The sequence below is a fragment of the Eumetopias jubatus genome, unplaced genomic scaffold (assembly GCF_037043125.1).
Source record: "Eumetopias jubatus isolate StellerSeaLion01/CBP00866 unplaced genomic scaffold, mEumJub1_p1.0 scaffold_14, whole genome shotgun sequence".
NCBI classification, from domain to species: Eukaryota; Metazoa; Chordata; class Mammalia; order Carnivora; family Otariidae; genus Eumetopias; species Eumetopias jubatus.
The window spans coordinates 71,426,390-71,442,657 of record NW_028274820.1 but is presented as its reverse complement, the minus strand read 5'-3'; the positions used below and the strand labels follow the sequence as shown (position 1 = coordinate 71,442,657).

Genomic DNA, 16,268 nt, shown 5'->3' with positions numbered 1-16,268 from the left:
GCATAGTAACCTTTCATTTAAAACAATGCTATTATAGTTGTGGGCTTGTTGAAGCAAGTTCAGATTTCCATTCATGCTATTTCTGTCCTTCTATTTTTTACTCTGGTATCTCTCATTTATTTTAGGTTTAGCAGTTTCCCTACAGCTATTACATGGAGACATTGAACAAATCAGAAGAGAATACTCATCAGTATTTTCTCACGGAGTGTCTATAACGAGGAAGTTGGGTTTTTCTAATATTATTATGCCTGGTAAGTGACTTGGGATGGACCAAAGGTTGACATATGGGTATTATGTCTATTTTTGACACTTGAGAAATTTTTCAAATTGTCAGGTTTGAAGAGTTCAAACGGACCATGCTAAAGAAGGAAATGAGGTATATGATAATAAATAAGCAAAAGTTTCTTAAAAATATCTTTACATTTTGGTTATAATAGGGTGGGTAACTTGGAGGGCCATGCCGCTTCCTTTATGACCATGATAAGAAGGGAAACCGGGGTAGGATCCAGAAAATATTTTACCCTTTGATGGAAAATGTTGATGAAGTCACTTAGGGGAAATCCTTACAGGTTTTGATAAGAATAATTACTGAGCAGCAGTTCGCCCTTCTTGGAGGATTTTTCTACCAAGATATGTATATGTAAATAAGCAGCCATATGCAAATACCATATGTATTTCTACACCCTTCCTAGTTCTGTTTGAGATCTATTCACGTCTCTTTTCACAACCTAAAAGGACTCAAAAAAAGTGTCTGTTTCTAAGTAGGGAAGGTGGCAATTCATGAGAATCACACTGTTCAAGTAAATGCCAGGTAGTAGCTTTTCTCAGTGCCCCACATCCCACCTTCTACAACCAGGAGAAAAGTAGACCAACTGAAATACTCTGAAATTGTGGACAGTATTTTTAGAAAGGAGATCAGGTAAATCTCTGTTTAAATCCCGTGTGTGCAAGCAAGCGCGGGAACGTTGCATCTGACAGGGCTCCCGGCACAAGTGTGAGAGGGATGGTAAGACTGCTGCGGATGAAGACCTGATGGGATGCACAAAGTGACCAGCATTGCCCTGTTGCAGCATCTCAGGATCTCTTTATGCAAATCTGTTCGTGCAGGGAGGGCTCAGGGAGAGCCTGGAAATTTCCTGAAATGACCTGACCTGGCCTGGGCACCCGCTGTGCCTGAGCATCTAATGCTACTGTTGTTGAAAATGACTGTTTATAGAACTGTTTACTTGGTGGCCTGTTACTCAGCGACTCTCTTCATTATTTCCTTCAGTTGCTATAAATAACTGGTATTTCCTTTGTAACAAAGAAAAAATTTCATGCCACTGGGAAGCAAATTGATGGGTAAATCTAATATAAAAAACATATTTCCAAACAGAATGCAGACAGCTGCTGGAAGAATTCCTCAGCTTGGTCTCTGGGCAGTATCATTGAGAAGTGGAGAAACATAAAGCCACATGACACTTCACCAGCTGAATAATTGTCTGGGATGTGCTGTGCTCATGCCACTTCTGTCTGGCTTTAATGATGGAAATGAACTTTGTGTGGAAGAAGGCTCGCATCTGTCCCCCCGGCTGCACCACATTACAGCGGCGAGGTTTGCTCTGCCCAGGAAATCAGTCCTCCCAGACACAAGTCCGCAGTGCTGGGGATGCCAAGAGATTATTTTAAAGCTCTTGCTTCTTTTTCTCTTCTCCTTTTTCTTGTGTGGCTTCTTAATCTTCCAAATTAGAGGAAGAAGGGAAAGACATGTGTATTTACATAAACAGCTGAAAGCAACTTTAAACTCAGTGGAATTTTTTTCCATTGGCAAACATATGTTCATTGTTCTGTTTCCCTTTATTTTCAGAATGTTGACTTGTCAGTTAATTCTCACTGGTGGCTCTAATGAAAACTTGAGCGGAATTCTTCAATGAGAAAATGTATGGGCACATTTCTGAGGCCAGTAGTGCCCTGACCGTCTGCTGGCATGGTTTTTTCTTTTCACTTTCTAGACTCATCCTTCAGAGTTGATTTGTGTTCGGATAGGGATCTGGACAGGTGAGGGTTGTGCTTGGACCAAGGGGACAGATTCATCAACACAGCTGCCGCGTCCCCGTAGAAGGAGTTTTCTGTGGTCTTGACACTGACAGGAGCATACACAAAACTCCTGTTGAGCATGATAGCATGGAATCTGTGCCAGACTCTTTTTGGAATGGGAAAAACACAGAAACAGAAACTCTCCCCTTGGTCTGGCAGCTGTAGGGGCACGTGTCTGAGATGTCACCTAGTGTGAGGAGAGGTGATCTGGCCACACGCTTTCCAGCTACCATGACCCTTCCCTGTTGCTAAGGGTCGGTCATCCAGCACTTTGTTTCTTAGAGTGCCTAATTTTCAAAGAGGATAAGTCACTTTCTTTTGAAGCTCCATCACTGCTGCCTACAAACCACATAACTCTGCCGAAAGTTCCATCGTCTGCTCTCTGAGCCCATGATGGGGAGGGCAGCAAAAATATTTCAGTCCGTGCTCTCCGGTGGAAATGTAATGAGAGCCACAAATGTAATTTTAACTTTTCTAGTAGCCACTTTCAAAAGAGTGAGAAGAAGGAGTTGAGATTAATTTTAATAATGTATTTTATTTAACCCACTACATCCAAAATGGTATCATTTCAGTAGATAATTCATGTAAAAAATTCTTAATGATTTATTGTATACTCTCTTTTTTTCACCTCCATCCTTGAAGGCTGGGGAGTGTTGTCCATTTACAGCATGTCTCTTTTCAGCCAAGTCCCATTTCAAGTACTCACTTGCCACATGTGGCACTGGTTACGGTATTGGACAGCCTGCTTCTAAATGTCTTAACAGACCGTACTGTATATCGGGAAGCACGAAGTTTCCATCCACCAGACATTTTGGAGCAAAGCTGGCTGATGTGTCCGGAATGTCATGGGAGGTCAGGCGGAGCCCTCTCCCACCCTGAAGGTCCATTCTCATTCTGACTTTAATGGTTCTTTCTAGGCAAAATGGTCTTTGCTTTAATCATTGCCTTCCTACTTTATCTTCCCCATTTGTGCCCTGTTCCCTTGGAGGCTTGTTCCCATGTATCAACTAGTCAAACTGTCATTCTTTCTTGGGAAACCCCTAATTAATTCCTTCCGGTACATTCAGTCTTTCCTAGGAGGAAAGACTGTGAAGCTCCTAACTCTGAAAGGAATTAAGTAAAAGTTGTGGAGTGTTGGAGGAGGGAGGGGTTGAGATTTGGAGGCTAGAGGCTCACGCTGAAAACAGTCAGCAGAGCCCATGTTTCAAGTGGCTGCCCGTGGAAGTAGCTTTGACAGTGTTCTCAAGATTTACTTAAGTTTATTCTTCAAGCGTCATTCAGAGTAAGCCTCTTTTTTCTTTCGTTGTTAGGTGATGATTCACATAAGTCAAATTTCTCTGTGGTCAAAGTTGATTAGATAATGATTTACAGGCTAGGGTAAGAGAAATGTTGTACATATGTTTGTCTCATGTTTAAGAAGATATGCAGTTTTTTTTCTTTTAAGTATATTATTATTCTTTATCAGTCACTGACAGAGACATGCATATCAGCAGATGGAATTGCCTGAGATAAGCCTTCTTTGGGTAAAAGCAGGTGGAAGCCAGTATGATATGATTTGATCTTCCTTAAAAATACATCCTAAATCAAACCTCACCACCCCTCAGTCCGAGTCACTGGGCCTCCATGTCATATACGTGTAACCACTTGGCTGAGACCTGAACCCCACGATCATGCTAGGGGTGGGGGTCATAGTCTTTCAGCCAATGAATACCACAGTGATCCAAGAGAGGTGGAGGCTGAGGATCCTCCATGTTATGCTGAGGTGGGATTCCAGCCCCAAATCAGAATGGGGGAGGGGCTAGTGCCTCCAAAATGTTGAAGTTACAGACCCCATTACTCAAGGGTGTAGGACTTTCTCCAGCTGGCCCTACCAGAGGTCCATTCCTCATCCTGGAGTGTGATAGACATCAGAGAGCCACAGCCCATCCCTATTCCTGTCTTGACAGGAGTCAAGACAGGACTGGCAGGCCTATCATGGGTGCTATTGTAGTGTTTGCCATTGTTTGCTTAAGAGGCATAAGCAAAACTCAAAAAGCTATGCCCCCCAAAAGTTCAATATCTCATAATACTCTCCTAAAGTAAAACAAAAATGAGAATAACAACAACAAAAAAAAGCAGAGAAAACATTTCACAGAAGTGCACTCTATGTGAGAACTCCAAAGTTCAGTTTTCAACCTACCCATAAATGTTTCCTTTCTGTGGTCTGCTTTGATTTCCAGTTACCTGTGGTCTGTCCCTGTCCCACCCCCCACCCATGAACGTATCATGAAGTGATAGAATCTTGGGAATGGATGGCATATTGTATTAGCTTCTTAAAGTTGCTGTTACAGATCACTACAGATGGGATGGCTGAAAACACCACAAAAATACTATCTTCCAGTTCTGGAGATCAAAAATGTATACAGGTCTTACTGGGCTAAAAGCAAGCCCTATCAACGGGGCTGCATTTTTTCTGATGACTCTAAGAGAAATTCAGTTCCTTGCCTTATCCAGCTTCTGGAGACTGCCCACACTCCTTGGCTCACGGCCCCACATCATTCCAATGTCTGCTTTCCTCATCACATCCCCTTTCTCTGATTCTGGTCCTCCTGCCTCCCTCTCCCCCCTTGTAATTATATCGAACCTATCCTGATAATCCAAGAGAATCTCCCCATTTCAAGATCCTTACTTAATTAATCATAGCCCCAAAGTCCCTTTTGCTGTGTAAGGTAACATATTGCCAGGTTCCCAGGATTAGGACCTGGACATCTTTTGGGAGTGCAGGGGGTGTCCTTATTCTGCCTGCCGCACACATGAAGGGCCATGCAGCCCAGCCTGTGTGTCCAGTGCATGAATTCCTTCCTCAGGTTCCTGGTGATGGTTTTCTGGCACATACTTAAATATTGATAATGACCGAGAACACATCATATCTCAGAATGACCTCTGTCAAGTTTCTCTCTACCTTCTACCCATTGGGTTGAGTTTTTCTGCTTGAAACCTCAACGTTTTTAAATTCAGTTAACTCTGTTGTCACCCTCATTCCTCTGATGAGTTCTGAGTCCTTTCCCCATATCATTTACGATCTGGGTGATACTGCTCATGTCTGTCCTGGTCCAGTAAAGATGGTCTCTAGAACTAAAATCGGTACTTCAGGCCTGGGCCAACCAGTGCAGAAGAGAGAAGGACTCATACCTTCCTTGCTCACGGCACTGATGTGGTGAAGAAAGCTGAACTGCACTTATTTGATGGCCATTCTCACCCTGTTGAATTACATTTTTTCATACTAAAAAAATGTGATTTTATTTTAATATAAGCTGATAATATGTTGGACACATTTCTTAATCTCTACAAATCGGTCTTATTATCAATAAAATGGAAATAACAGGGCCTTCTTAAAACTTCGATGTGAGAATTTAATGAGCTGTTGTCTTTATAGTGCCTGGCAAAGTCCCTAACTACCATCTATCTGCTACTACTGTCCTCATCATTAGCATAATTTAAGTTCTTAGTCTTAGACATATGTTGATTTGTTTTTGACTAAGGGACAGAAACTTTTTTTTTCCAGTTCCACAAATATTAACAAATATCCAGCACAGATTAAGTCACTTGATTATTCTGTTCATAGCACAGAATCAAAGATCACGGTTTTCAGCTACTGACGGAAACCTCTTGGCTACTGAGGTCAAGCCATAAATCGACCCCATTTGACTGCAGTCGCTGAACTCTTCTGAATTTGTTCCCATTGTTGTGACCTTACATTTTTTTCTGTCTACAGTGATATTTTCAGAAGCCTTTCACAAGTGCAAAGCCAGTGGGCCTGCTGAACAGAAGAAAGTGTTATGCACATCAAATTTACAGAGTATTAAATTTGAGAGGTGCAAGGTGTTAATAAACCTTGTCAGGAAAATAGCTTTTCACACTAGTGCTATGACTCCATTTCATACCCACTTTATGGTTTCTCTCTTAATTACCCAAGATGCTTTCTTAACACCATTTGAGCTTATTAGTTTTCCCCAGAGCTGACCTCAAGTGTATTGATTTTAATTTGCACATGTTTCAACTTTAGCCTGCTGCATGTTTTGGCGAGATGCGGTACCTCGCAGTACTGGACCACGGCAGCTGCAGAATTCCTGGGGAGACGCGTGTAGAATGTCACCCAGGAGAAATGTTCTCCTTGTCGTGTGTTCTCTTTTCAGAGAAGTCTTACTTGAGTCTAAAAGGTTTGCAAGAGAGAAAGGGGTTGCAGGGATAGTGTCTGTTAAAGACCAGAAAAGGAGAGCGTGTGCATAAGGGGCTCTTATTTACGAATGTGGATATTTCAGAAGTTCTTCTCTAAGTCACAGACACAGCATAACATGAAAAAGTAGTCTTGTCCCTCCGACCATCTCTCTTACCCCTGCCTCTGCCTTTACCCCACCTCCATTTTAATAACACAGAAATGTGAGGCCTGGAGGTTTATATTGCCCTCTCTAGACTCCAATCACACAGTGCAGACAGTAGAGAGAGAGAGAGAGAGACTTGAATCCAGATCTTTTATTCCAGTCGTGCTGTAACTCTGTATCCTTCAGGCTTATTTGAACTTACAATCTCTTCTGAATTCAGAAGAGTCCAGCTGTGGTGTGAGCGAAACAGGCTTTGTGGATTGATTTGGGAAGCTAATGCCATTTTCAGCCTTGCTCCTTGATCAAAATATATCCTCCCTTCCTCAGATCTCTCATCTCCTCCGTGAGGTCTTTTCTTCATATAACACCCCCTCGGCCCCCATCCGTCACTCTCTCTGGCCCCTTCTCGGCCTTACTCTTATCCCAGCACTTCCTATTATTATTCAACATGCTATATATTTGACTTCTTTATTAAAGACCTCCCCGTTCCTAGAATCTCAGCTCTGTGGGAAAAGGATTTTTGCTTTGCTTTGTTCACAGTGGGGTCTACCTGGTCTACCTGGCCTAGAATATTATCTGGCACATAGTGGGTACTCAAAATATATTTGCGGCATGACCACGTGGAGACAGAATTTCCTAGCACCGGCTATACACTTCTCCCCACTGCCCCTCTTCCTCCTTCAGGCCTGGCCTACAGCGTGGGCAAAACTGGTCAGCTTGCAAGCCTCCCTCATCCCCTCTTGCCTTTGCGAAAGTCAGAGTTGCCATTCCTTCCAGCAGATGAGAGTGGAAAGCCCCTCCGCAAGAAACATTCCTCATTCTGCAGGACAATTAATCCCCATGTGGTTTGGACTAGCTAATGACTCATTATGAAAACTTCCTAAGGTAGAAACCCCTGTAGCTACACTTCCCATTAATCAGTGTATGTTGTGGTCTATTTGTAAGCAGAGCTACTCATTATGTGTCACCTACTCCAAGAAGCAAAGGAATTTTACTATTGTTAACAGACCTCTCTTGCTCTCAGCTACCTTGATTTGAGTGTTGCTTTTTTATCTGCCGAATCTGTTAGTGGGGAAACTATTGTCAAGAATTTCCTCCCAGACATATTGTTGAAATCGCACGTGTGCAGACCATTAGCAATACCAGGCCTATTTTGATTTGGTTGTAATTGGTTGAGTCAGAGGACAGAGTCTGTGAATGTACTATTCATTCTGTAATGGGATTGTTAAATTGTTAAAATGCACTTATATTAAAGATGTGTATGTGTATGGTAATGAATACATATAGTAATTTCATCCTTTTTGGAACTTACTCATTTTCTCTCTTTTATGGCCCATCTGTTTCCTGGTCAGCTCAGGTCATTCGTAAATGATGCCATCATCAAAAGTTGGTCTTCGTGGAGGAAGGTGACCAGTCACACTGGTATTCCCCCATGGTTTTGAAAGCTGGGGTACTTTCTTGTACACACTTTGGTCAGGAAGTTTTCTAAATCTCCCAGTCGTGGTCTTATTTGTATGGTTATTGTTCCTTCTAGCGATCTGCGCTTTTTTTGTGGAGAGGTTTTTTTATTAGAGAAAAAAAAAAGAGTATTGACGGTGATTCTTCTAATGTTTGAAAGCTCTGTTAAGTAAAAGTGAATTCAACTCTGCCAACCTTACCAGTATTTATCTTCAAAAACTTTCTGGTAACAGTCTGTTTACTTCTTTCTCACTTCCCTATTCACTCACCACTTACTCTTAATTCTTATAGGAGAGGTAAAAGCATGCTTTCAGGCTGTTTGCCTAAGTTTGCTCATTGGCATCAAATTTCTCTTTTTTCTTGGGGCAATAAGTTTTATAAATCGCTAATGGAGAAAAAATAAATGGCATATGTGTTCATAGAATATGTCAGTTTGAATCTTATTTGTTTTATAGCTTGATGGTAAGGAATTTGCAGCCAAGCTTGTCTGCCTAACTGAATTATTCTACATCTGTGTTCATAAAGCACTAACCTGGATTCTTCCAGCAGTGAGATCATTTTGTCCATGAATTTTGGGAAAAGATTTAAATTGTAACTCTACCCTTTGCAGTCCTGTCATTTTATTGCACTTGGGTATTTCTTCTACTCTAAGTGTTGTGTCTATAAAGTATTAAGACTGGCTTCTTTGAGCCACCCTGCTAGGCTGTCATTTTGTAATCACACCTCATAAATGAAATGAGGGAAATATTGAAAAATGGTGAAACTTGACAACACCTTCCTACTCAATCCCCATATTCACCTCCTAACTGTACATTTTCGGTATTGCAAATTCAGACCAGCAGAGGCTGGTCTTCACTTCTCTTGGATATTGGCAGTGAGGGTGGGAACCCTTATATAAAAGTGTAAATATAGTATTTTTACTTTTATATGTATGCTATAATGGTACATTTTATGAACTAAGGTTTTTCTTGATAGTGTACTTTATTACACTTCCTAGTTTTATACACACACACATACACACATAAATATATATAAACATGGTTTTAATTTTCCTACTAGGTGAAATGAGAAATGATTTATACATCACTATGGAAAGGGGCGAATTTGAGAAAGGAGGGAAGAGCGTGGCCAGAAACGTGGAAGTGACCATGTTCATTGTGGAGAACAGTGGCCAGATCTTAAAGGTATGTGAATACTGGGTACTTTCTGCTAAAACGATCCCGTGTCATCATTTTGGGTTCACCTTTAATGTGATCAGTTAATTTCTGTACTTGCAGTCTTTTCGATCATATTTTTCTCCTCCACCCCTGTATAGTTTTCTTTCCTTTTTTTAATCATTGAAATACCTTCCAGAAAAGAAAGTAGAGAAACAAGAAGGTTTTACAGTCGGCTTGTCTCATGAATTGTGGCAGGAATTTCCTCACAGCAGCTCTTCCTTAAATGTAGCATTTTTATTGTCATTCCATTCTCCCCCTTTCATCTATCTTAGTTTTGGAGGTGAACACTTTGTCTTTGGCGACTGGTTAAAAATAATAATAATAAAAAAAATAAAAACTGCCACATTTAGTCCCATGTATTTTCATTTTGATCAAAATAGGCCATGCGGAGTGGGCTATTACTGATTGGGGCGGTGATAGCAGGTTCCTTTATGCGAGAAGTTGTTCGTGCGAGCCTCGCAGCTTCCTGCATTTCCCAGGGAGGCACAGAAGAGGCTTGTGACAGCAGCAGCCTGAGGACTTCACCGCGTAGGTGAACTCCAAACTGGGCATGCCGTTGCCCGTCTCGTGCTTGTCCCCGAGGTCCAACCTCGGCACAGGAGGCCCTGGGAGATGTGCGTCAGCATTAAACAGACGCGGCCACTGGCAGAAGCAGGTGCAAAACAGCACTGCAAAGGACGGGGGAGGCTGTTCTCCATGAAGTGCAGTTTGGAGAGCAGGCAGATAGAGCAAAACAATTGCTCTGCTGTTTTTCAGATAATCGCTAAACGAGGCTGTCTTTAACCTGCATGTTTCCTTTGTTAGGATTTTATCTCCTTCGGCTCTGGAGAGCCGCCAGCTAGTGAGTACCACTCCTTTGTGCTTTATCATAACAACAGTCCCAGGTGGTCCGAACTGCTCAAACTTCCTATTCCTGTGGATAAATTCAGGGGCGCGCACATCCGCTTTGAATTTCGGCATTGTTCCAGTAAGTGTTTCTTGGGGTTGGCTTTGTTGTGCTCTGGTAAGGTGCTTGCTGAGCTGTGGTGACAGTAGGGCTAATCTGCAGAAAGGGTGACAAAGCAGAGACCCGCAAGAGGGAGGAATGAGGGTCAGTGGGGTCCTGAGAGGTGAGTGGACTCACTTCTTCTTAAAGAACCAATAACCTCTGTGGAAACATACAGGAAGGAGAAGGAGGGAAACAATACATACGGAAGTCTACAGGGTTCTCCTTAGATTGATTGTTTTCATAAAAAATGAGTTTATCACTTTCATAGTCTAGAAAGATTAGACAGAAAGGGGAGACACACAGCATTAACAACTTGTCTGGCTCAGGGGGCTTAGGCAGTCCTGACCCATCTGCTGCTCTCCAGCCAAGAGCTCACCCAGCTCTCAGGCAGTTCCAGGGAAACCACGAGGACTTTCCTGGGCCTGTGAAGTCCCTAGGAAAGCCTCTGATTGGCTCAGATTTATATCTGATTTGCATATGTCTGCATCACCGTGCCAAGTAATTATCAGTCGAATAGGCCTTAGAGATGATGCGAAATAATTGCTTCATTTTACAGAACTAAAAAAATCCCAAGATGTAGAGATGATAAAGGATTTGCCCATATAAACATCACTGTCCCTAAAATTTTCATTTCTTGACATCTCTCTTTTAATTCTTTTGCACCCTTGACCAACCTCTCAAGTCCTCACTCCCATCTTCTGGCATCCCTGTGTCCCTGACGTGTATCTTAGACACTACCAGAAGTGCTTGCTTCGGGAACAAACGAGAGGCGCAGAGGAATCACGTTACTGGAGAAACGGCTGACTTCTCTCTAATCTGGGAAGAATGGGGGCAGTGCCCATAGACAGGCGGTGCCCTCGCCCAAGTGCTGTGTCATTCACCCAGGATTCAGAGAGAGGACTGTCTGTTGCGGGGATGCATGTTTTGGAATTGGCTCAGGGAGCTCCAGTAATGATGCCTCGCTGGATGTTTCAGAATGTAGGGCGATGACTAGCAAGGTCTTACCGTTCTTCCAAATGCCCAGAGGAGTGTCGTGGAAAAGACTACGAGTGGCAACACGTAGAGCACTTGGAACGGTGCTATAGCATTCCTTCCCCAATCTTTGTTACAAATTCTCAGTCGAGCTCATACGAGCTTTGAGCTTTAAGGTACAAAAAAGAGACAAAGATGAAATGAGAGAAAAGGGAGAAAGAACATTTGGAGAAATTTGTTCTAACTTAGAACTTGGAAAAGGGAAAAAAAGGCTATTTTCAGTAAAACCTATTAGATCTCTGTCCTCCTGTCCTTGTATTTCGAACCTTGTTCACGGTGTTAGTTTGTTTTTTGAATATTCGTTGTCAAAATTCAGAAGAAACAGCACAAGCATAAAGAAGAGAAATCTCCATGAGCCCATAAACTGAATAATCAGAGCAGTTACTTTATCACACGAGCTCCCAAGTATTTCTCTGTGTATATGTATATATATTATATGTATTTATTTTTTAAAAAGATTTTATTTATTCTAGAGGGAGAGAATGAGATAGAAATAGAGAGCACGAGAGGGGTGAGGGTCTGAGGGAGGAGCAGACTCCCCGCCTAGCAGGGAGCCCGATGCAGGACTCGATCCCGGGACTCCAGGATCATGACCTGAGCCGAGGCAGTCGCTTAACTGACTGAGCCACCCAGGCGCCCTATATTATATGTATTTAAAGATTTTACTTATTTGAGAGCGAGAAAGCGAGAGACAGAGCATGAGCGGCGGTGGGGGTGGGTGGTGCAGAGGGAGACGGAGCAGCAGACTCCCCACTGAGCAGGGAGCCTGACGACATGGGGCTCGATCCCAGGACCCTGAGATCCTGACCTGAGCCAAAGGCAGATGCTTAACCGACTGAGCCACCCAGGCGCCCCTGTGTACATATATTTATTCAAGAAGTATCTTTTGTTCATGAAACACATGTTTACTGAACACTTGCTGTGTGTCAAGGACTTTACTGGGTATTGGAGATACACGAGTGAACACAACTGAATATCTCCTCTCATAGGGCTTTTGTGCTAGAAAGGGAAGACAGACAATATCTGAGCAAATAAGTACATACTATATCAGGCCGTGATAAGTGCTGTAAAGAAGATTAAATTGGGATTAGGTGCTGGAAAGTGATGGTGCTGTGTTGCTATTTTACAAAGAAGCTCTCTGATAATGAGATGTATCAGCAACAAGCTGAAAGAAAGGCATGAGCCTTTGGGTATCTGGGAAAAGACTATTAACAGGCAGAGAGAACAGTAAATATAAAACACTTAAGCTTGAAACATGCTTGGCAGTTTTGAGGAATATCAAGGAGGTCAGAAGGAGCAGCTGAGAGAGTTTGGAGATGAGGCCAGAGATGTAGCAAGGGAACCAGATATCCCATGTTGTCTTGTAAGTCATGGGGAAGACTTCAGACTTTGTTTGGAGCAAGGAGCGCCCTTAGAGGATTTAGATTTAAAGAAGAGGCTGGCCGCTTTTGTATGATAGGTTGTAGGTGGGAACAGAAAGACCATTCAAGAGGCTTTAGCAGTCCTCCAAGTAAGAGGTTAAAATGGTTTGCATTAGAATGGTAGTAGGTCAGTTCTTTTTCACAGATTTATTGGTAGACTAGGTATGAAGGAAGGAGAAAAGTCAAGGATGACCCCCAAGATTTTGGCCTGAGAGAGGGCAACATGAAAAATCAAATTTTTGAAGAGCAAAAACCAAACATTGCGTGTGAAATCTGAGAAGTCTCTTAGACATTCAAGATGTCAAATAGACAGTTCAATGCAATCCAAGCTGGAGACTTAAGCTTGAGAAGGAGGACATACGGTTCAGTGCTGTGCTGTAAATATTTAATAACCACAACTTGAGCTGGGGGAGAGGGGAGCCCTGAATTATAGGATTTGCTGATTTCCATCGAGTAAATATTCCCACCATGGCCAAATCCAAGCTACCAACATGACTGTCACTGAACTTGGAGTTGGGAAAAGATGCACAGTGTCAACTCTTGCGAGGCACTACCAGCCAGCTCCAGCATATCACCGATGCCCATGATTTTCAGAGCCATGGCACCGGATGCGATTTCTAAACAGTAAGTTTAGGTAGCAAAGGGAAGTCCAAGAACGGCTCTCTGGTATACTTTCACATTGAGATCTGAGGAGAATGAGAAGAAGCCATTAAGGAAATTAAGAAGGAATAGCCAGTGAGGTAGAAGGAGAATCCAGGAAGTTAACAGAAGAAAGATTTTCAAGAGAGGATTGATCTGCTATGTCCGGTGCCAGTGATAAATAAGTGGAGGACAGGAGGAAAGATTATCACCTAGTTTGGCATCATGGAAGTCATTGAACCTAACAAGTGGTTTTAGTGGATTTGTGGTGATGGAAACCTGGCGCGAGTGAGTCCAAGAGTGAGGTGGAGGAAGGGAAGGGCAGGCAGTAGTACAGACAGATCTTTCCAGAAACTTTGCTCTAAAGAATACAAAAGAGCAGAGAAATGGGATAGTAACTCTAATGGAATGGTGGGTCACGGGAGGGTTTTTTTCCTTTTTTAAGATGGAGTTCTAAAACATGTTTGGTGCAAATGATTTGGTAGAGAGGACAAGCTGATGATGTAGAAGAAAGAGGGGTCAAATGTAGGAGCAGTGCCCTTGAGGAAGGGAAGCATGGGGTCCAGTTCTCTGGGTTAAGCGGACGGTTCAGGCATAGTGCAGGAGGGCCCATGCAGGTGGGGTAATGGGCGGAGCGTGTGGGAGCCCTCTGCGCATCTGCTGAGAGTAAGGGACATGCTGAGGTATTGGCGGCTTGAGAAGGGAAGGGGATGGATGAAATTCCTATCTGGAAAAGTGGAAAGGTGAGCTGGTTAGAAAAATGTGGCAGATTTGCCCAGCTCAGGGCCCATGTGTGGTTAATGTGCATAATTAAAGTGAGATTAGTATGGTGCACGTGTAGACTAAGGTGCAAGTTGGGTTTCTGCCCAGTACAATGTTAACGTTACAATAATGAGAAGCATGGAGGGGTAGCGGGTTAGAGAGGATTCGAAGTGATTAGAAGGATGAAGCGTAGAAATGGCAAGTGAGAGCAGAGGGGCATGGAGAGGGGGTCAGTAAATTGGAGGTCCCAGGACACAGTTGTTGGAGTTAGGGTATTAGAAAGAATGGATTGGAAAGTTAGGAGGTGGAATCCATAAACGTAGGGTCTTCATTAGTAAAAGGGGGTCATGTTAGGCGTCGTAGTCCATTCACCTTATTGGTGCTGATCTAGTGGCTCAGGACAAAAGGCCATGTACTTTAAACTTTGCTATTTATTTTTCTTTTATAACAAAAGACAAATTTGGGGAAACTATTGCTTTGTTTCTTACCTTTGCTAATTTTATTCATTCACGAAATTTTGTTACCCTCCCAAATTAAATACCAAAAATGACACCAAAAAGGTAATCACATAAACTTAGGAAAGTATTTCTAAGTAAATCTTCTTCCCTAAATCGTAAGTTCCATAGCCAGCACTCTCACTGATGTAGAAATTTCATCCTAGAGATCTTCACTGTGATTTTCACTTAACTTGAAAGAACAGTGATATTTTCCCAGTTTCTCTCTGGGGTTGAAATTAATGACTTTAGAAGAAAATCCTTTTCTAGAAGCACATTTTCAGGGATATCCTATTGCTAGGGGCCAAAACCAGCAAGCCAAAATTACTATTCTCTGTGTGGTGTCCCACTTCCCCAGAAGCAATCATGAGGGAATGATGTGTTCCTAAGTCTCTTGTCTGATCTTCAAGGTCACCATATCTAACTCCTCTAGCTCAGGCCTTCCTGCATCCCAGAGCTGAACTCTTCTATCAAGTATAATGCTCCACTTCCACACCTGTGTGGGAAAGAATAACTGTCCAGCCCAGTATAGGCTGCAGACCCTGGAATTCCTCCCTGCCCATCTAAATACAAGGAGACAGTCCAGTAGAACCAACCAGTTTCGTTGAATGCTTTCTCCATTTTTGGAGAAAAGGAAAGTTGGTGGAAAGAACTGGAATGGTACTCGAGATCTAGAGCAAATTTCCTGATATCATGCAATCTCAATTTCCTTCTCTGTAAATAATTGCCAATGACCTTGACCTTTCTAGCCATTGTAAGTCTTCATTAGGCATCTGAAAACCTCATTGCCCCATTTCCAGCTTCCAAAATACTACTATAATAAGCTCTTCTTAAGCTATAGATAGCAGTTCATGTTTTTTATCCACATGTCTAAGATCCCAGGGAAGTAGCTTCCACAGGGCTGTCTTCACACACATGGACATAGGGAAAGTTCTATTATAGGCCAAGGCAGAGCTTAGAAACTACCTTTGCACAAGTTGGAAACAAAACTTTGAATTTCACGTCCATTCATTCACTTGTTCGTGGATTTAACACATACTTGGTGAGAACCTGCTATGTTCTCGGCACTCTTTGAGGACCAAGCTTAGAACAAAATAACATAGAATCCTGCCTGTAGTGATGCTTACGGCTGGGAGTGGAGGGTAGGACATGAAGAGAAAAAAAAAAAAAACAGGCAATCCAGAAATTTTTTAAAACCATAATTTCAGGTAGTGAGTCCCATGAAGAAAATTCATCAAGCAGTGTCCTTTGCAGGCTACAGGGCAGGAATATGGGTTGGAGGGTGGCTGCTATAGATAGAGGTCTCATCAAAAAGCTGCTCTCAATTGTGTAGAGGGAACTGGTGAGTGTGCGTTGTATGTCTTGATGATCAGGCTTGTTGGCAATCTGTGAGTCGGAACACAGGTGTGTAAACAGGCATTTTAAAAAGCAAATAATTCTTTCTCTCTTTTCTCACAGCAAAGGAGAAAGGAGAGAAGAAACTGTTTGGTTTCTCCTTCGTCCCCCTGATGCAGGAAGATGGTAGGACTCTTCCAGATGGCACTCATGAGCTCATCGTGCATAAGGTAACATCAGTCAGATGTTGGCGACGGGCTGTGATAAACAGGGCTGAATTATTAACTCATTATCCTGTTATCACTCTGGAAAAGAGAAAAAAAATGACTGAAAAAAATACTCTTTTGGAAGATTGCTGGCAAGGAGTGTGTCTTTTTGAAAGGATGGTCTCTGTGTTCTGTGTCATTCTGAAATGTGTTTTAAAGATGATTAATATCTTTATCTTAACTTAGGTGTAGATGTTTGAGAAAGTCTCTGTGTTGACC

General features: G+C 42.5%; 1 protein-coding gene across 8 annotated transcripts in view; it reads left to right on the top strand.

The window, feature by feature from the left end:
* The window catches only part of DOCK4 (dedicator of cytokinesis 4), a 421,803-nt gene that overhangs the window by 254,071 nt on the left and 151,464 nt on the right, over nt 1–16,268 (top strand). For 7 of the 8 annotated variants that reach the window (XM_088018529.1, XM_028104818.2, XM_088018530.1 and 4 more), the window contains exons 13-16: nt 126–251; nt 8,955–9,079; nt 9,917–10,079; nt 15,907–16,013. In XM_088018529.1, the coding sequence (XP_087874655.1) occupies nt 126–251; nt 8,955–9,079; nt 9,917–10,079; nt 15,907–16,013 (521 nt within the window). Of the gene's footprint in view, nt 1–125; nt 252–1,424; nt 1,595–8,954; nt 9,080–9,916; nt 10,080–15,906; nt 16,014–16,268 lie in introns of those variants that run through there. The other variant, XM_028104821.2, reaches the window with a different exon arrangement.